Genomic DNA, 21,982 nt, shown 5'->3' on the forward strand with positions numbered 1-21,982 from the left:
TACAACCGTGTTAACCTGTAAAAACTGGTCAACAGGAGCTCACTCAACGTGAACTGAGTGCATCGCGTACCGACTTCAACGGTGGTCAAGCCACCGAGGCTCACCGAGCGCCCTCTGCTGTCGACACCTATATTGCACTCTATTAGAACAGATTAAACCTTTAGAAGTACGTTTACCAAAAGAAAGTGACCTTAAGCATAAAAATAAAATGGGGGCAACTATTTTCACGTATTAAATTTAACCACAGTTGCATTTAAAAGATGAGATTACAATGGGGAATGAAACCAAACTAATATCGTGTAAAACTGAACCATTTTCTCTAAACCCCCATATTTGTTCAACACTTCCGAAACGACGACTTGATTTATCCTTCAATTTAGCAAATGTAAAAAAACAAACAGAACAAAAAAAAAAAAAAACGTCTGGATAAAAATTCCATATTCATACAGACGTGGTAAAAAAACCAATAAAGAGCAGATACATGTCAGATGCTAAGCCAAAGGGTTTATTACACAAAAAACAATCTAAAATCTCACAACTTTAAGCACAGAAAGTATGCTGCACTAATATTGAATATAACAGTGAATGGAAACGCATTTCCCGAAGTAACCAGGGAGTTTTCTAGACAGGATTCAGAGAAATGTTGGGGGGGGGGGGGGGGGGGGGGGGCACCAGGAAACAACAGAAATACCATCCATTTCAATCTTTTAACAATTAAGTTCTGGTTAATTAATGATTTTACACTAGACATGTTTCTTATAATTTCGTTTCACAGAGAATTTAATGTAATTCTGGGAAAGAAAGGTGGAAGAAATGATTTAGTTCAGTAGCAAAAAACAAAACCCCCAAAACAACATTATTTGAATCAAAGCTACGCCTCAGTAAGACGCTGGAAGGAGGAAACGCATGCAGAGATCACGGTGGCTTGTGGAGTGAATTCATGTGTACTACGCGGTGTTCAGGGAACACAAGCAGAAAAATAAAAAATAAATCCTGCTTCCAGGGTGAAAGTCACAATAAAACAAGCAACCTGGAAGCGATGATGGTTTCATTGCCTCATGAGCAGATCGCAACACACACACCGGAGGTCATCAAGAACGGCATACTGCCTACAGAAACACACGCCATTCGGACAAAAAAAAAAAAGACAAATAAATATGTCAAGTATAAAACTCTGGGAAACACTGTCCCCGATAAGTTGTTCCACTCTGAAGCGAAATATGAGAGACACTGCCCTCGATAAATACAAACGTAGAAAAAAATCCCAAAAAACACACAATGGTAGGCAAAAACTACCGTCATATCATCATTATGGAAGGCACTGCTCCCGATAATGGGTTTATAATTATGGAAGGCACTGCTTCCGATAATATAGTAACTGCTCCAAAGCAGACTGCGCAACATAAATGGCTTTCCTGTGATTGATCAATCAAACTCAGTTTTTATTGTTGGGTTTTCCACTTTTGTCATTCTACAATCTCTGTAGTAGATCCAATTGTTCTGTATTTGTGAGGTAACTGAGAACACCGTCTCCTGGCTGAGCTACAATATTGAAACTACTTCTATTTTGCTCTACTACTCATGCATTAAATAAAACTTTTAATTGGCCTTTATAGTTTGACAGCCATGCAAGTCACTGCCTAAAGTCAATCTCCAGGCAGGAGGAGGAGGGACGAGAGGCCGGGGAGATTAAAAACTTAACTTTAGAAGCTCCATTTTATCAGCAACAGTTGAGGAGTCGTTTGTGTAGCAGATGCTGCCCTAGGATTCGACAGTATAACCGTCATAATTATGGAAGGCACTGCTTCCGATAATGTATAAAACAAACATTAGCTTTGTAGCGGGCACTGCCACCGACAAAGAAAAAACAAAAACAAAAAAAACATAAATAAGGTTTCTCAGTGATTCAATGGCGAAAGGTCACAGCAACTGCTTGGACTGGTTCGGCGTGTCGGGGCGGCACAGGAGGAGAGGAGGCCGATTTGTCAGTAGCATTTCGTTTCTTCAAGTATTTAAAGCCAAGTCACAGTTTCCGTCTCCTCCTGGATTTTTCTGGCATTAAAAAACCGACAATGAGCCTGAGTTTAATGGAAGGGACGACCTCTGATTGACAGCTTGTGTTTCAACACCGATACTGGAGCTCCACTAAATTTACTTTTCAAAACGCAATCAAACACACAGACACACACGCCCACAAGGCCCGAGACCCGCTTCAGATCTGGTTGTCGAGCTCCCAGATGTTTCCCATCATGGCGTTGGCGCAGCCCTGCAGGTTCCAGGTGGCCAGGGCCAGCTGGGTGCGCAGCTCCGTCATGTCGTCTGTCGCAGCGATGGACTCCAAAGTGTGAGGGCCGTGGCCGAACAGGAGGTGACGGAAAGGAGTCTCGGCGGCGGACACATACGGAGAGAGCAGCCCCTCCTCAATCTGAAATGAAGCACAGAAAAACCTGAAATTCTAATCTATCTAATCATCGCCCCCCTACCTCTCAGCTTAAGCTCCAAGCCGATGGCCTGCCCAAGGATATTGCACTGATTATCATTCGGATTGGTTGAAATCTGATGTGCATTTACTCTCCAGGAGAGTTAAAAACTGGTACAAAGAGCCCATGTGTAATTCAGCCTCAGTAATGCACATAATCTTTTCAGAGGGAGTGAAAACAAAACACACAGCTGAGCTGTGGACGTGAGCGCATTACCATCATGAGTCTCTCGTTGATGGCTCGACAGGCCTCCTTGTCATTCATGTCGGTGTTGGTGATGGAGGTTTGAATGCTGCTGGCAGCTCGCATGAAGGAGCCCCGTGCTCGGCTCAGCCACTGGGGACTAACACCCGTCAGACGACCAGACTACAAAACAGAGAAGCAGTCATCTTTCAATATTGTACCTTAAATGTAAAAGTTACAATTGGAACATGAAATGAAACAAGAAGAGGAGACGCTGACCGCTGTGAGCTGGCCGACCCGTTTGTAGACTCGGGACACAGACTTCATGAGGACGCCGCCGTATCGGCTCACGTCAAAACTCAGCAGGTGGTCGTGGACGAGACGCAGGGCCATGCGGCCGGCGAGCTGCGCGGCCGCCGCGGTCATCTCGCCGATGCTGTGGCTGGTTTGGTATCTGAGGTGATCCATGTTGTCCAGGTTGGTGCCGAAGTAGGTGTAGTACTCCACCTTTAAATGCCAACACACACGTGTAAAAAATACCCGGCCAAAATATAAGGTTTCAATTTAGACATTTATGGTTAATGACAAAAGTCCTTTTCTTATTCCCTTTTAAATGAATCAACGGTGAGGATTTGGACTCACTTTGGGAGAGATGAAGTGGAAGGAGATGGAGGGAATTCCAGAAAAGGCCAGGAAGGGATACGCAGGGTCGTCCATCGTCATCGGCCTCATTCTGCACACGGGAGAGATTTAGAAAGGTTGTACTGTGCAGGTTCAAGCAACTAAACAAGCCTGTTTTTATAAAAACAGATGCAGTTCTGTTTTACTCATAATGACTTTAAATGTGTCCATAAGCACAGACGGCAATAAAAAGTGTCACAAAACTCTAATTTTAAAGTCAATAACTTGATAATCTAAGTTGACGAAAACAAAGTGAACATTCGATAACACTATAGTAAATTACTGTAAAATGCAGCAATCGTGTCATTATCTGGGAGGTCACACATCAAAAGCATGTCAATTGGCACATTTGCAATATACAGATTATTCAGCAGAGAGCAAACAACATCAAAAGGTCCAGAAACACACTCGTTTAAGAAAAAGTGTCCTTCATGAAGAATAGGTCAGAAATTACGTTACAGGTTACAACCACCTCAAGTGTTTTTACTCAACTGGAGGTCTTCATTACTGACACTCTGTCATATTGTAAAGTGAATTCATATGCAGGTTTCTACTTACATGGTAGCCGCCCGTTGTTCTCCCACCATGTCGTACACTGTGCCGGGACCAAGAGGGCTCTTCACCTGCAGGCAGACAACAAGCAGATACCAGTGTCAGTAAACGCATATCTGGTTTGAACAAAGCTGAATCATCCTCAAGTGCGTTTTTTTTAAAGTTTATTGATTGATTTACCTCCTTCATTGTGCTCTCCAGGAGGCTGTACAGCAAAGGGCTCGCAGAGGCAGTGAAGTCCCCACGGCCTTGTGCCAAAAGAGACTCGGTTAAACAATTGCAGTACAAAAAAGATGCGTGTGTGTGTGTGTGTGTGTGTGCGATATGTACATACCCAAGACAAGCGCGTCCAGACTTATGTAAGCAAAGACGTTTTTGCCAATAGACGCCATATGTGCCTAACAAATGCACGTAAATAAAACAATTAAAAATTTGTTTCTTTCAATCAGGTGCATATTTAGTTTTTGCTTCCTTATCACAACAAGCATGCAGTTCTTACCTCCAACCACTCGGTGGCACCAACACTTCCAAACTCTCCAGCACTAAAGCTGGCAAACACCACACTCCTCCTGGGCCTGAAGCCTTCTAAAGAAAGAAAACAGATAGAAAGACTCATGCCTCCACTCTGAATGCTGCAATACAGGTCTGATTGAAGCCTGTGAGAAGGTGCCATCTTTAAGTATCAAACCAAACTTAAGATAACAAGGCTTTTAAACTTCCAGAGGCGCCAAGTAATCCGTATCCCTTCTTACTGATGCAGTCAAATACTTAATGTCTCTTACCTTCTGTCACCATGGCGTGGAAGGCCTTAGCAAGCTCCATCAGGACTGACGAGCCAACAGTGGCTTTGGCGTAACCCGGGCCCCAGGCGTCCCTCTGAGCTCCCAGCACAATGTACTGATCTGCGGTTCGATGTGAAAACAGGTCTCAGCACTCCGCATGGTAGATGGATGTAACGGCGTCAATGAAAGGAGACCTACCGGGGTCGGTGAAGCCTTTGACCACTCCGAACACGTTGTGGATCTCCTTGTTGACCAGCACGTTGTTCACCTCCACTACGACGTCCTCCACGCCCCCCAGTGTGTACGGCACAGAGACGAGGTTACCTATAAAGCCGGCGTCGCTTCCAGGACCACCGATTTTCCTACAAAAGGTCAGACACAGTTTCAGGCATCGAAGCAATAGAGGATTACGGAATTTCGTCACTAAATCTCAACACCAACAGAAGTTTTCATCTCAAGCTTGTGAAAAGATTCACTTGTTTGAAATAAAGTTGAATAATTTCAACCAGACCCTTGAAAGTGTGTGTTCAGCTAAGAGAGTTCATGTGTGGTAAACTTTGTGAAATCATTTGGACATTTACCTCCATATTACCCATCTTGTGCACATTTCCTACCAGCAGTCACCCTCTGGGTGAAGCTCCTTTTTGTGTATCAGTCATTTCCACATAGTGTGTGTTTATGGCATTTTTGTGGGCTATCGACTGTACCGAAAGAGAGTTGTGGCCATGTTGGCAGTGATGGTCTGCGCTGGGATCGTGGGAAGACCCATTGACTGCTTCGGTGAAAACTGGGTATGGTTGAAGGAGGGGAATCCAGGGGTGTAGGGGTCACCTGAACCCAGATGAACCTGAGGGGTGGAAATGAATGAGAAGAAATTAGAGGGAAAACAATTGACATCCACAGCAATGTTAGTCTGGTTCTCTAAACTCACATGTCCATAGAGTGGTGTGTCGCTGCGGTAGTCGAAATCTTGACTATCAGGGTAGATTAAGACAGCGACGGCACCCATTGATGCAGCATTATCCACCTGGGGGAAGGAAAAATGAATAATACAATTGGAAAATTGAAAGTAAATGTAGATTACTCTAACTAAAGGATTTATTTTGAAACAAACTTTAAAGATTTGGTTTTCCAAAATAAAGTCACAGTCTAAACAGCCGGGAACATCGCCGTTTTCGATTTGAAACTTGTATGAGAAATTTAACGTGAAAACTTGAATTTGTTTGTAACCTCCCACTGTTTTTTCATTTCGTTGTACGACTTCCTAATGCCGTTTCTGAACTTGATCGCACAGCAGTATTTATGACTGGAGTGGACATGCCTGCTCTGCGAAGCTGATCTTCCCGGCACGAAGCAGCAGCACAGAGCCTTTGAGCGCCACGTTTTTGCTCTGCACCGCGTTCAGGTCCTCTTCTCGGCCGTAGTTACCGTAAACGAGCTTCCCCTGCAGACACAAACACGAGCAGGAGTCAGACCAATAAAACCTCACAGATCACGAACGATCATCAGAGCCTGGATTTTTGGAACCATATCTTCAACATGCACAAAATATTATCTTATTGTTCTAATAAACAATAAAAGAAGGATATAACGGTTATAAATTACTCATACACACCCATTGGAAGCATGCAAGGAACTACAAACTCCCACATCTACTCATTTTGTGTCCAGGTTACAAATAAACGTTTTTATACAACATATGTACCATTTGTGCAACATATAGTTCAATAAGATAAAAAAAACTTATACATTGGCGAGGCTGCCTCCATCCCATAAAGCCTGCAAACACCAAGAAATCCTCCACAATCTCACTAATGTAATAAAAAATAAATCCTTACTTCATACATTTGATAAATAGTGCAACTTTGAAAACAGTTAGTGCAGTTTCCCTCAGCCCCCATCTCAATCACATTTCAATAGTCGAGTCCTCAATAGCCACTGTTTATAATAGACTAATAATCTACAGCTTCAAATCATACATAGTATAAGAAAAATGCTGAGGATGTGGTTACATTCCAACAAATAGTGAAGACAAGTCTCCCTACACTTAGACTGATTCGCTTCAATTTGTCCATGAAAGGATTAAATGCCTGATAAGGTAAATATGGTCGAGATGACTAGAACATAAAGCTCCATGTTCGTAGTACTGAGACCTCCTGCCGTGGGACTGAAAAGGTTTTTAACATTAAAAGTCAGGCTTCAGTCCGATAACGATCATATCAATATTTCCATGAAAAGACACATTCCAGGTTCTACTTTAAGGTCACGTGAATACACTTTATTGTGAAGACATGTCTTCAAAGCTGTGACTCACCCGAGTCCTGTTGGGGGCGCTGTAGGCCAGATACCCCGTCTGGTTAAAGACCTCCGAACCAAATTCAATGAAGTTCGAGCGTTGGCTGCAGAGCAGAGGGAAAACCTTTGTCAAGATTATTTTCTGTAGTGTGGCGTCACAAAACAGGTCTGTAAAGGCTTGATAGACAAAATGGATGCAACTAGTAACTGAGCAAACTGTCTTTCACTTTTAAAAGTCACCTCGAGACAATGTACCTATACAATTACACATTTTCCTGAGATTATTGGCTGTATAATATATATATATATATATATGTGTGTGTATATGTATATATATATCTTTCTCAATCAATGCACTGCTTATTAATATATTAAAGCAATCGGAAACGGCTGAACAGGAACAGACCTGAGACTGACGTGATAAAAATATCAAACAAGTTTTAAAAATTTTTTTGCCAATTGCGAAGATAATTTAACTCTTTCTTGACCTTAACTCATTGAGAGCGTCATTCTCTCGTATTCAGCCTTCATTGAAATGCTTCTACTGTTGGTCGATGTGGTTTAGAGAAGCTGGAAGTGCTTTATTTCTCGTTACGTCAGTGTCGGGAATGTCCTCAATGTTCAGCGGTCTGGAAGAAGTGTGAAGATTGTATGGACCTGCTTGGTGTTGGCAGCTGAACGTAGTGGATGTCCGTCCATGGATCCATGTTCAGGTCATTGAAGGTTTTAAAGATCTGGTCTCCAAGGCGCATATCTTCCACACTTCCTGCTGCATGGCTGGGCACATCAAAGAGCCTGTAGAGATGCATATATATATACATATAAATAAAATAAAAAAACAAAGAAATCCCAGTGCAAGCTAAGATTTAGTTGTGCAACTTTAACGAGAAAAGGCTTTCTAAAATACTTTGTAGTAAATGTGTTGCTTCTGGAGGAAATGGTTTCAAATGTTTCTGGGTCGAGTTAAAAAAAACAAAACACGACAGCAGTCGTTTCCTTGTCTGAAAGAAACCAAGCTGATTGTAATCTACGATTATGGAGGGATTAGTTAAAAAGCACATCTTTCCTTGTTTGAGGCGACACCTGGATGACAACCATACTCCACAATGAAGTCATTCATAAGCAATGATCCCTGAAAATACTTGTTAGAGATATGTAGCACAAGACAGAAATTCTTCCACCTTTGTCAGGCTGGTCAACCATGCAGTACGACCCTCCAAGAAGTTAAATCAATAACTTTAATTTCTCCCCCAAGGCTAAAGTGGCATTAAAATAAAAACCTAATGGTGAGAACAGTCTGAAGGGAAAAGTTGCTGCAGGTAAGATTTAAGATCAGATCTGTCCTCAGATTTCTCACAAAAAAAAAAAAGAAGTTGTTTTTATACAACCGAGCGGATCGAGCCGTTTGTGCGTTGGTTTATGCTTCCTTAGTTTAGAAATGACTCAGACAAACACCTTTATCCCGTTTTGAATTAAATCTTAAAACCCACCTCTTCTTCTGGATTTTAACACGATGAAAGATGCTGATATTAATGTGTGAGCTGCTCATTTTACTTACGATTTATTGTGTTTGGTTTGCATACACAACTTTGCATCCCTCAGGTTGTTTTTGTCAGTGTTTTGTAAAAACATAAATACTATTATTATATGCTGTACTTTCCACTTATAAAAACAAGATAAGTTGTTGAAGTTTGTGAAAAGATATTTAGTGAAATAATGCATCCGTCTTTACACAGATGTCAGTTCCAAGTTATTATACTGACCTACTGCTTGCAGGATTTCTATTTTGGATGTAACCTGAAATAGGGTTAGGGACAAGATACAAGAGGGGACCCTGTGACATTATTATGACAACAAAAACCTGACAGGAAACCATTTCTTCCTTTCCTCCACTCAGCTTTTGTCAGAGTATCTGCAAATTAACGAGTCACAAAAGTACGACAGAGCTAAAGGGGATCAGCAGCCTTGCGGACAAGCGTGTGAATTATCTGCGTACTTCAGCGTCTTGTCGAAGGCCGTGCTGCTCAGTCTCTCCGTGAGGATTCGGGTGACGGTGCTCCAGTCCATCGGAGGCTCGGGTGCGATGGGAGCTTGTGGCGCGGGTGGCGCGGGTGGCTGCTGTGGTGTTACACAGTTCACAGACTCCACCCGAGGTTTACTGTGGCTGATTAAACCAACCAGGAAGCCTGGAGGAGAAAAGACAGAAAAGGTATGCTGGCGTGTCTTCGCAAAGACATTTCATGGCACTCCGTCAGTCTGCCCCAGGGCAGCTGTGGCGACATACGTAGCTTACCACCATCGAGTATGGAGGGAATGAATAATGCATTGTAAAGCATTTTTGAGTGTCAAGAAAAGCCCCATATAAAAGCAATGCATTATTATTATTATTATTACTAGTCGTGTTCAGACCAGAAATACATGTGTTACAGAGACAAAAACGCTTAATAAAACATTGTTCTGCTCAAGCCATTTTAAATATTTAGCATGAACATACTAATTGAAGCCTCTCCGAGTTTGGACTTTCCGTTTTACGTCTGTTATTCAGTCTCCTAAATACTTTGCCCACTTCTTCCAATTGTTCCTTTTCTACATCAATGTCATTATTCATACATTTGTAAACCGGTTTTGACCAGAGTTGTGTTTTTAAGTGCTGAAGTCACTTCAGGCTGACAGTCCAGTAAAGGACAGCAACAAGGAAACGTCTTTAATGGATCAACATTTTTAAAAATACAACAAAATTAACAAGCGGGTTTTTGTGTTTTCCAAAACAATCACATGCAAACAGCCAATTACATTTAAGATTATAATAAGTTGTCCTTAAAACAAAGAATAAATGAGACAAATTGAGGTTTGCGTGTTGAGATTCCCCGAGTGCAACCCACCAATAAGAAAGATGAGCAGGACCCCGAGCACCGTATAAAGAACAGTGCGCCGACTGTGACGCGCCGGCGCCGGCCTGAAGGTCGGCGAGCCCCCCGCCTCGGCCTCCGTGACATCGTCGGACAGTTTAACCTCGGCGTGTCTCTCTCCGTCCTCCGTCGGCTGCAGGGTGAATCTGCTGTACCGCTCGCTTTTAATCTGGACAAGATAAGACAAAGTATGAGAGCAATGTGCTGCTGATTCAACAGGTGCAGGAGAGGTTCACCGAGAGCCGACAGACGGACCTCAACAGAAACTCACGGAAAAACTACATGTTATAGCGATTTCTACACGTGTGACAAAATACTTGAAACTTTTTAATAAAATCTGAGGAAACATCTAAATGTTAAACAAAAAACAAAGTACGAAATACTTCAGCTTATGTGCAATTAGTCAGAAATACAAAGTTTTACTGTTTGAGTTATGCTGACCCATGTATTCAAATTTTTGGAGTTGCACCTGATATAGTGCAAAATCAAAACGGGATCAATACCTCCGTCAAATATATATATATTTAAAAAAAAAAAGAAAAAAAAAAGCATTTTAATTATTCCTACCATGTTGTTGAATCCCGACCTGATTCGCTCCATCATCACTGCTGCTGTGCTGAAGACACAATGAGACAAACGGGCAATGATGATGTGAAAACACACACACACACACACACCCACACACCCACACACCCACACACCCACGAGGAGCAACGAAATGAGGGAAGCACGGGGGAGGAGGGGTGTGTGGTGAACCGCAATTTCAAAAATAAGACTTTCATAATAAGTGAAACACGTTTTCATTTCCTCAAGCAGGCACCAGAAGAACACGAGGAGTATAAGAAGTAATGGTTTCACACACATGATTGTTCATGTGACTTCGTCATTGTTAAGCAGTTATATCAGAAGGCTGGTTGATAAATTAAAAACACAAGTTAATCATATTTCTCACAGTTAACAGCAGCTTTCAGAAAGTATATGTCCATAAAACCCCAAAATAAAGCTTTGCAGTAGATATTCAGGGCAAACCAGAAGATCTGCATGCCACTACTGACTCTAGAAAACAAGCAACAAGCATTTACTGCACAGCGATGCCATTTCCTGCATCAGCCGTGTTTGGTACTTTCCCCATTGTGACCCAGATAATTCCTCCAGGTGTGAACGTGTTCTAATTCTTCCGTGAAATCTGCGTGGCAGGAAATAAAAATCGAACCCTGGATTACTTTTATGTTCAGGGACCAGAAATGAGTGTATCTGTATTAAAACAAGAAGTCATTGATCATCTTTTAAAAAGATTACAGGCCACAGTAATGTTAATAAATAACACACACACACACACGCACAGGCAAAGTGAACAACACTATGTGGGGTTATCAGTGGATGGAATCTTAATGTTTACTTAGTTTCACTACTTAATACAGTTGGTGACTGGTTACAGCAATAGTGCAGCTCTTTAGGGGGTTTCCCAGTTCACATATTGCTCGTAGATGTCCAGCCACTAGGTAGAGGAGTGCATTAAAAAAAACAAAAAAAAAAAACCTCCACCACCACCCAGCTGCAGCTGGCATAAATAAGATGCCAAAGAAAGATAATTCAGGAGAGCAAATCTCGAAGCATGAAGTTATCATATACTTTAATGCTCAATTTGTCACTAATGTCCTTAAACAAATTTTACTTAGATTTGTTTATTACCGATTTTATACTGCCTTTTTTTTTTTTTTTTATCTTTTATTCTTTATCTTGTCTGATTTTTATTTGCCGCTCTGACATTTCCCCATGTCCCATGCTTAATACCTTGACAGATTGAGGATTCAATTACTAGTCATTTATTGACCAAATGCATACATGTATGTACTCACTGGGAAACTACAAATGAATTGCCCCATGTGGGATAAATAAAATTGTCTAAACTGAAATCACACCATTACGACAATGCAGCCCACATGTTCCCCTGGCATGGAGCAGGGTTAATCGGTATTTATTTTAAGTCGTGCCAGGAAGGAAAGAGAGTCGTATTGATGCCCCGCGGACCCAATCGCTCAACTTCCGGCACATGCAGGATCTGCTGCCGAGATCTTGGTGCCAGATATAACAGCCGACCTTCAGGGGTGAAGCAGGGTCCATCGCTGGGCAGATCAGGCCACGTTTACAGTAAAAAAAGATGACTTATTCAACATTGGAGAGGCAGCCATAATCGTTTGACTGATCTGTAGCATAAAACCAGAGCAAGCACACTTTGATGTTGAAGCTGAAACAATTGATCAATTTATTGTGCAACACTGACATTTCACAGAAAGGAAAGTGACTCATAACGAACTCAGGATTAACCACGAGGAATGTTAAGTATCACATTGACTGCAACAACCTTTAGTTCAACCAGGGTTGGCATATCGTGCAACACAGAAAGAAGAACTTCATAATTCTTCTTTTAAGGATTATGCTTAGGTTTTTAACTCAACTATAGTCATACATGTTTTTAGATTCATAAACTACACCACTAAAGTAGAAAAGGTTGTTTTGATGGTTTATGGCTTCACTCCTTAATGTCACTACTAGGATAAGGATAAGACACTTTATCAGGTCTATAAAAATATAAAAACTACCAGTATGCAGTGAAATGGGGCTTTGAGGCAACACGGGTTTCATTATGGTTCTTCTCAGGACTTCAGCAATACAATTCTCCAATCAGACGAGAACTGCGACAAACATTTGCATCCTGAACTTCTCAGTACCTTCAAAAACAGGAATATTGAGCATATAAAAAAGTAGAAGTTATTTTAGAAAAAGGGGCAGAAGTATTACTAGTAGTAGTAAATAATTCTATGCTGCACAGCCTCCATCAGTCCTCATTTACTTCTTAATTCAGTAATACTTTCTTTCACCTTTCTTAAAACCTCCTATGTTCCCTCACAAAGAGATTAACTGTCCCCAGAGGACACCCGGTACCTGCCGTGACCGTCACCTCTCGCACTAAACACACACAGACAGGTTCAACGAGGAAAACGGGACGACCTTCACCTTGTATTTCCACAACACATACGCGCACATTGTTTTCAGCTTTTGTTCAATTTGAAACCATATCACTGAGACATCGAGGAGGAGGAAGCATTTACTGTAAACCCATTGAGAAAGCTCTCAGGTCAGTCAGCCTGCTAAGTGATGGGCTGCCTCAGCGGTTACTCGTGCAACATGACACGTTGAATTGAGCAGGAGGAGGAAACGGCCTCATTCTGCATGGAAGCAGAATTAATATAAGCGTTTGCTCTCCTACTGAAATAAAAAAAATAAAAAAATTTAAAAGCTTATTTTACACCAGAGTGTGAGATCTCACATCTTTCAAGAGAGTTTCCATCTGTCTGCACAGTCTTGTTTTACTTTGGTCTGTTTTTACTAATAATAGCCCGACAGGTACACACAACAGTCTGCACGATCATAAATAGGTGTGTCGAGTATTTTATGCCGTTTCTTTGTGCACAGCCAACAGACACTATCAGTCTTGATACGCCTTGTGAATATTATTCCAAATAAAGAAAAAGCAGTGATGGGAACTAAGCTTGAATACCACATGGGAGGAGACTATGTCAACATGCATTACCAAACCTGCTTTCCTCACATTTCATGTCTCAACTGCTGCTGTAGAATATAGACTTTGAATAAAAAAAGAATGGTGTAGCTGAATCAATTTGTTCCTAGATTATATAGTGACCTTGATGGGTTATCACATACGTCCATCTTAATGAGAAATATACTGAAAACATAATCAGGAAAACAGTCAACCAAATGTGGCAGTTTGTCAACAATTAAACTTCGTTATTGAACCACTCACGAGATAGTAAACTTCAATTAACTCAATAAACAGCACACACATCCTCCGCAACATCAATTTTTAAAAGCAAAAAACAGCCATATGTTAAACTGGTAGTCTAAAAAGAGAAATGCATGCTTGAATGACTAAAGGTATCTAGTGGTTATATGAAATATTAGATTTCAGGTATTGGTCTCAAACATCAAGTCATGTTCCATTTGTGTTTCATTTGCATACGATACAAAATATGATGTTCATGGCACATTTGCTGTGTTAAAACTTTAGTATATAGGACATGTCTTGCAGGTGAAACAGGAAGTGACTCCACGTGCTTCCTCGACAGGGAACCTGCACGCGGGTCATTTTATGATCATTATAATTAATATTAATGCATTTACTTCATTTTAGACGGGCGATATGACTGCTTTGCGGCAAGAACACGGCTTATAGCCACTCATGGGCGCAAACAAGGACACCAGGCGAGAAAATAAGGACGTTAACGTAAACATTAGCATGTCAATATTGAGCTAAAGTGGTTTATGTCGGCGGTGTTTAATGAATGTAGCGAGCTAGACAGCAAAGCGTCGAGGATTGAACACTGGAATTGCGTAAAACGTGCCGCAACGCCACAAACCGAAGTCAATTGACGCCAATAAATATAGAGATACGTATATATTCCTTATTTTTATGTGTACAATTTATTGAAATAGTGGCTCACCTTCACGAGACAACCCTTCAACCTCCCCCAGTGCGGAAGCACGCTGCGCCTTATTAGGACTTCCTCCCCACGTACAGCGCGTCATCACAGTCGTCTAGATACGTCAGGGGGGCGGAGTTAGATATTTGGCGGCAGATTCCTCACTTGTAAGGCAAGGCAAATTTATTTATAGCATCATTCAGACACAAAGCCGTCCACAGTGCGTTATGGGGAAATACATTAAAACGAGGCGGTTAAGAAAGGCGTAATAAATAAAGTCAAACTTTATCAAGGTGAATCAAATAGAGTAAATCTAATAGATTTTTTTTAACTGAAACCTATAAACACATTGTTACAATAATTCAGCCTGGTGATAGTAAATGCATGAACAAGTTTCTCTGAATCTTGTTTGAGCAGAGATCATATAATTCTTGCAATAATTTTCAGACGGTAGTTAGCTGATTTTGTTGTTGTTTTAATGTGGTTGCTGAATTTCAGGTCTGAGTTTACAATTACATCCAGATGTCTGGCCTGATTTGATGCCCTGAGTGACATGGAGTCAAGGTGGGGGTGTTGAAGTTTAACCTTTAACCCACTGGCCACTTTTGTTTTTACACATTAATGTCCCACCAGGTGCTAAAACTGTTTATTTAATCTTCATCTTTGAATACTTTGAATACGAAAAAGGAACTAATTTGTAATAATCTTAGAAAAAAAGTAAAGCAAAGTGTTTATAGGACACATTATTTATGTCACTCCCTGTAATATCACCTGTTCAAATATTACTACTACAACTGTTATTTACATTTGATAAATTTAACTGGGTTTGATGTCGTACAGTCCGTCATGCACGATCATCCCATGGCCCATCAATGAAAATATGACAAGTGTATGATAGCTGTGGGCTCAGTTAAAAAGACAGACTTCTATAAGTTATGTGGGTGAAGAACATATTGAATAATATACCATGATCTTGCATGACTAGCTGATTTATATTCGCATTCAAGGTTAACTTCAACGTCCAAATTTCCCAGGAAATTACATCTCATGTGTCCAGATGTATTTTGACCCTCTGGCTAACTGTAGAGAGCTGAGGAGTGTGACTAGAGTTGGTGCAGGGCCCAATTTTCTGTTCCTATTCCTGACTTGGCCCTGAACCTGTTGTGCAAGTACACTGTGGAAAAGTGGTTGAAAAGCCTCCACTGAGTATATTTTCACAAAAAACAAAACCTAACAGGCCCTGCTTGTTCTCATTTGGATATGCCCTTGTGAACCCTGTAGAGAGAAATGCACCATACATTACCCTTTCACAAGTAAAGCCAGTTTATGCTTGACTTAAATAATTAACCCCAAAAACAGTAAATATTATAAATATATAATATTTGAGTATACAAGGCAAAGGTGTACACAGTACTCCAGTAAATATAAATCTACAAGGTTTTAGCTTTATATAATAGGACCGTCACCCTTCTTATCACAATGTGAGAAATTATAAAACACAATTACATTTTGAAATAAACTAGTTTTGATTTTTGCAATATGGTTTTAATGAAGAAGTATTTGCGGAATGTGTGGAATAAAAATATAAGTGGTTCTTCATGAATTTATGTGTGAGACTCTCGTGACACTAACTGGCTATTTACCGTTAAAGTTAGATTTCGAGTCTGGCTATAAGGATTATCAAAAGAATCGAGGAAAGGTGGATGTAGGAAAAGAGGGGGCACCCGGATTTGAACCGGGGACCTCTTGATCTGCAGTCAAATGCTCTACCACTGAGCTATACCCCCTGTCGGTCAACTCGTACAATCTGGTCTTTTTCAAAACATCTGATCAGCTACGGTGGCGCTTGTAGTTTCTTTGTTTGATATCTTTAACCCTACAGTGACTATATATTGTGTGTATGGATACACGCCACATGCCATTTCTATCATAGTTCAGGTTTCCTTATTTATGAGCAGAAACGGCATAAACTGATCCGTACGTATTGGGCGTCCTACGTTCACGCACGATGTATGAATTGGAACCCGGAAGACTGCGGTCGCAGGACGTCAACGCCGTCGCCATATTGGATTGGTAAAATGCTGCTGAAAATAGTAAAAACAGACGCAAAACCTTATTTCAACCTGAGTAAACTGCAGTTGTGTCGTGTTTGCATTAATAAATGTACTTAATTGAGACATTTCATGATAAAACTATAATTTTGCATGGCCAAAAAAACACATTATGGTAGCCAACAGAGGACACTGCTGTACCTGCAGGTAATGACAAAAAGTCACTCCGGTGTGCACCTAATAAAACTAGATTATCTTTATATGCTATGTTTTGCTTCACTGAGATATATTCATGAGTGGAAAACTGAAATATAGAGCACTGTTTTATATTTTTCTTTCAATAATTGCCACTTCTAACCTGTAAACCTCACAGTCATAACATTACACATGTTAAATGGTGTTTGTTCTCCAAAGTCCGGTTTTTAAGACTTGTCAATAAAATGCCGTCCTGTTTATACTAAAGATCAATATACTATATACTCAGCTCAGTGGTGACAAAGAATAAATGGCAATTAAAGTATTGCCTAAAAGAAAAAAAAAATATTTCAGCATTAATCTCAATGGCTAAAGAAATGCCTTCATGGTTGGAACTGAAATGGAAATATAATCTTTACAATTAAGCGGTAAAATGCATGAATTGATACAACAAATGTATAAAGACCAAAAGGCTAGTCAAGGTCGGCGGTGAGGGAGGGGAGAGAAGAAACGTAGAGGTTCTGTAACTCACTGTAGCAATCAATTGAAATCTCACTGCCATCGGACCAACCGGTTAGGAAAAAGTTGCACACAAGTAAATAAAGCCCTACCTCAATATACGTAAGTGAAACATGGTGCGACAATTCTTGATACAACATTCGTGACACCTGTGTTGATTACGTAAATGAATCAACAACGTTTGCTGTAACAAACTAACGATTTGTTTGGTGATTTTCGTGATTTATTTCGATTAAATTTTAACGCTTTGCACACTGCATTCTGGGACAGCAACGTCACGCTCCGGAAGTAGATGCTTTTAAAACGTAAGCGCTCGCCATGAAACGATTTATTTATATTTTGCACACCTACAAAACATCCCAGTGTAGATTATTATTGCGATTCTTAAAACATAATTGCGACATGCACGTGCATTTGTGTGACGTGGCGGTTGATAGCGATCAGAGTGTATACGTGTCACACGTATATAGAGACGCCCGTCCACATGCACTGTTATTCCGTCCCGAGCAGCAGAAAGCACAATGTGTTTTATAAAGCCTCAAATATACACTAACTTAACATTACAACTCTAAAGCAACACTTATGAGGATGTTTTATGTTTGTTTTATAGAGCAGCATCTGCTACAAAAGTAGGATCCCACCCTCTTTAATTGGTAATAGTCCGCCCACTCTTTCTCCTCTATGTTTTGTTGTGTAATTGATGAAGTTAATGATGTATTCAGATCTGACCTGGTGAATGGATTCTTCGTTTCACATAGTTCAAGTATCTGAATAACAATTTTGAACAAAATGTACTTAATTATGTAATTATTTAGCACTATTGTGCATAATTATATTCTTAATAGCAAGACGGAGTCGAGTGAACTGTTTTTTTCATGGCCAATTCTATAATCGTAGGACATTTGAAGTGATGGCATATCTGTAGGGACGCATCGCCCTCTCAGAGATATGTTTTTGTTGTTGATTTGTGAAACCTATCTATCGATTAAATATTCATATGATTCAGTCCTTTGGGAAACACTGGCTCAGTGTTTTACAACACAAACCACTCCTGCTTTAAAGCGATGGCGGTGGTTATTCAGGAGACAGCCTTGGAGGAAAATCATAACACACTGATATCATCATGTGAGTCAGCCACTGCTGTACGTTGGCTGTACAGTTCCTGTGAGCTAGAGACTAAATATGACTGTAGAGGTTCTGGCTTTGAGGTAAACAATATTAAAGATTAAAACAGATTTGTGAGCTTGGGGATATTTGTGCTCAGTTGATGAACAACTGGGATGGTTGCATAATGTTAGTAACTTGTTCTCAGAAGTCATCTATGTTGTGCCGTGTTTTCTTTATTGTATTATGATGATGGCAGTTTGCATAATCTCCTACCGCGCACACGAAGTAAACACAACATTTAAATGGTGCTCAATTTGATCATAAGTCAGACGTTTCCTGAGTTCCTAAAGGGAGAAACACTGTTGTAAATCATTTTTGATGCATTTTCCTCGATGAAAAGTAAATCGAAATAAGTGTAATTTGCCCCATATTCAACTGAATATGGAATGAAGCTGTAGAAACAATTGGATTGATGAACAAATAACCATCCTGATCATCATCGTGTATCAGTCTTTTTCACTCATCACCCACAAGGTGGCACTATGACTCCTCTCATCGAGCCTCAGTTTTTGTACTAACCCACTTTCTGATACACACTGCTGGTGAAGGCTTCACTCTGGACACTTTCATCCTCGAGACAAAGCAGTGAGACTGTTAAGGGTTCATAAAGTGTCATAAAGACAACAAAGACCCCCCCCGCCCCCCCCCCCCCCCCACCACCACCACCCCCACCCCCGGACGGTCAGCTAAGGGGAAACTATATTGCACACTTTTATATCTGTTTGCACCTGCATGTCCAATCCCCGGCGACTGGGCCAGTGATGATGCATATAACTGTAATGAAGTGATTACAGATCATGTGGCTGGAAAATGGAGCGCGGAGCCTGAAATTACCCAGCAGCACACATAAACGCCCGAGTTCGAATGAGTGCATCACTCCAGCTTTGCATTTTGAAAACAGCACACACAACGACAGGCGCCTGTATGACATTTAAAAATAGACGCCGTCATGAAAAGGAGTCGCTGCCACCAGACGGGTTCACGCACTGTAAAGGGGCACGAGTGCGGCGTGTTGACGAAGAGTTTACAGACTTTCACTGAGTAATTGGGAATAGTTCAGTATGTGGGCGAGCTTGAAACAAGAGGAGTCAACCGAGGTGATTCCACTCAGTGAATAATGTGCTGTGTTTCTGTGTTGACGGACGTGCACTTGATTCATTAACACCAAGGAGAAGCTGCTTATGCAAGAACTGTTAGCGCCCGTTTACTTCTCGATAAAGGGAATGTATACAGGGGAGCTATGATTGGAGGAGTTTTACCATCATTAATGTGGATATTAAGGGCAAACCGAACATTAACTTAATCTGTTGGTCGAAAAGCTTTTTATTTCCAGAGTAAAGTCGCACAGAAAAAACATTTTAAATGCAGAGGGACATTTATTGTATTTAATTCTATTAAAAGAAATACAATTAAAAAAATGTATTTTGCCTTCATTGCATTCACTTCACATTCCATCGAAATAAACTCACCGTATTTGATTTTTAATTAGGATTTATTCTCAATTTATTCTCCCCCCCTACAACAGAGGTGTCAAACAGATTTTAAGGTCCACATACAGACCAATTTCATCTTGAATGGACCAGACCAGTAAAATAGTACCATAATAACCTTTAAATTCAAACTTTGAAGTTTTTTTTAATGTATTTATTTTTGTGTATGGTACAGAGTATCCGTGATGAAAATATCTGTACTTTCGCAAAACCAAACAACTGCAACTAAAAATGACAACAATCTCAACTTGAAGCGAATTTTAATGAAACCATCTGGTGCAAAATGCAGTGCAATGTCCAAAAAAAATCACATATAGCTGCTGCATTATTCATGTTTTTACAAACATCCCCTCACAGCATGGCGTTGCAGAAAAAAAGAAATCAAAACAACTCCATGCTTTCTGTGAAATTTTGACAATTTGTGGTTGGCCCGCCCCACGGGCCTTACGTTGGACACCCCTGCTCTGGTTTGTCAGTTTCGGGGTGGTCATTGACAATGTGAGAACATTTGTACTTTCACGTGAACTCGTCCACCTCTTTCAATCACATTTGCGCTGCGAAAAACCAATGCTAAGGAAAGAAGAGGCTTAATGAAACACATATAATTTTAGAGGATAATTCTATCCGGAGTGATTTTAGGTGAAACCCGGAGGGGAGAAATAAAGCTTGTTTGGGTGTTTGGAGGTAGTTTCTTGTTGAGAGAGTTCTCACACACCGCCACTGTGATTTAACTGTTGCTGCGGGCCGCTGCTCACCCGGCCGCCGTGCGGTTTTAAATACCAGGCGGTAAACCGTCACGCTCACAGCGGGACTTTCATTCCTCGTTGCTCTTTCTCTTGAAGCATTATCTTCCCGACGCAAAATAAACTCCCCCACCTGCTCGCTGCCTCGGTGGAAACATAACGGTCTCAGGTCTTCGTCATCATGAGCGAGGATGTCACGCATTAGGCGGGATACCGAATTGTGGGGTTTAAGTGCTCCGTCTCCTGTAGCGGTGCGGTAATTGCTCCGCAAATCACACAACGACTGCTGCAGGGCCGGCGGAGAGACGCAGGCCTCTCCAACACTCACCGTTTGGGAGTGGGTTGCCATGGACACAGATTTCCTTTATCTGCCGAGAATGAGATTGGCCTTAATTACTGCTAACGATGAGCTGGAGTCGAGATTTCTTGTCTAACGGCTTTGTTCCTCTTGCTGGATGATTTTGTTGTTTGGGCTTTCAAATGTTTAAGTCGTAGACCACCTCTCCACCTTCTGTGGTAGATGCCCCCGCCTCACAGGGAGAATATCCTCGGTTCAACTCCAGGCTCCTGAGGCTTTTTGTACAGCGTTTGTCTGATCTGCCTGTACTTAACATGGATCTTCTCTGGGTTCGACAGATTTCCACCCACAGTCCAAAGACTGACCATAAATGTGGATGTTCGTGGTTTTTGCTGTTTCTCTGTGTTTGGCCCTGCGAGAGACATGAATGGTCCAAATTATAGATTCCTCAAAACTTACATGTTGATAATGGTGCAAACATGGGTCTGGATACTTGTAGAGGTGTCTGATGGGAAAAGTGGGAGGGACCCTGTGACAAGAAACAACAAACAAACAGCAGATAAAATGACAAATATCATGGCCTATATAAAAATTCATGAAGTGAAGCTTCGAACGTCTCCAGGTTGGACACCACATTCACACACCAATGGCTCACTGCAATGCTCCATTGGGAGTGATTCAGTGTCTTGCTTCTGGACGCTTTGACGGAGCTAGATGAGGAATCAAACCTGTAAAACATGTATTTATTTCAGAAATTGTGTGTAAACGGCAAATGGTAAGGCATTGAAATCTGGCTACTTTCCTGATTAGGGAAGGGTATATCTCTTGTAGATGCACATTTTCTTTTTGTCTTGAGTCGTATTAGCTTCTCCCCACGTGGGAAGATCCCACTTTGATACATTCCAACTTCCCAGTTTCTTATAAATGCACCGTAATATTCACTCACGCATCATTTTGTTCAGGACATTTGCGTGACGCATTGTGTTGTGGTGTAAACGGAACACTCGAAACACCACAAAACGTTTTCCGTCTTCACTTGATAACGCCGTCGCGTCAACAAGGCCCGAGTATAGTCAACCGCAGCCAAATGTATTTATTTTTTCTTGTTCTTCAGTTCCCATGCGGAGCGTCGTCA

At 41.1% G+C, this 21,982-nt stretch overlaps 1 protein-coding gene across 1 annotated transcript; it reads right to left on the reverse strand.

Annotated features, from left to right (window-relative positions):
- Positions 1-485: 485 nt before the first annotated feature.
- tfr1b (transferrin receptor 1b) lies at positions 486-14,439 on the reverse strand. The gene is made up of 19 exons (XM_080489907.1): positions 14,406-14,439; positions 10,450-10,498; positions 9,856-10,051; positions 8,970-9,159; positions 7,631-7,768; positions 6,993-7,077; positions 6,000-6,122; positions 5,610-5,705; positions 5,386-5,525; positions 4,877-5,040; positions 4,679-4,798; positions 4,396-4,481; positions 4,231-4,294; positions 4,077-4,144; positions 3,903-3,967; positions 3,306-3,396; positions 2,943-3,170; positions 2,697-2,846; positions 486-2,425 (listed from the first exon to the last, which is right to left on the reverse strand). Exons 2-19 carry the CDS (start codon positions 10,483-10,485, stop codon positions 2,213-2,215), a joined length of 2,253 nt encoding a protein of 750 aa, XP_080346033.1. The 5' UTR covers positions 10,486-10,498; positions 14,406-14,439; the 3' UTR covers positions 486-2,212.
- Between the last annotated feature and the right edge of the window lie 7,543 nt (positions 14,440-21,982).

The sequence above is a fragment of the Lipophrys pholis genome, assembly GCF_963383615.2.
Source record: "Lipophrys pholis genome assembly, chromosome: 20".
In the NCBI taxonomy this organism is placed as follows: Eukaryota; Metazoa; Chordata; class Actinopteri; order Blenniiformes; family Blenniidae; genus Lipophrys; species Lipophrys pholis.

Coding starts and splice junctions, on each gene's coding strand:
- tfr1b (XM_080489907.1), bottom strand. CDS start 10,485: ATGATGGAGCGAATCAGGTCGGGATTCAACAACATG. Junction 4,799..4,876: donor CAAAGGCTTCACCGACCCCG/GTAGGTCTCCTT, acceptor ATCGAACCGCAG/ATCAGTACATTGTGCTGGGA. Junction 4,295..4,395: donor GTGCCACCGAGTGGTTGGAG/GTAAGAACTGCA, acceptor TGCATTTGTTAG/GCACATATGGCGTCTATTGG.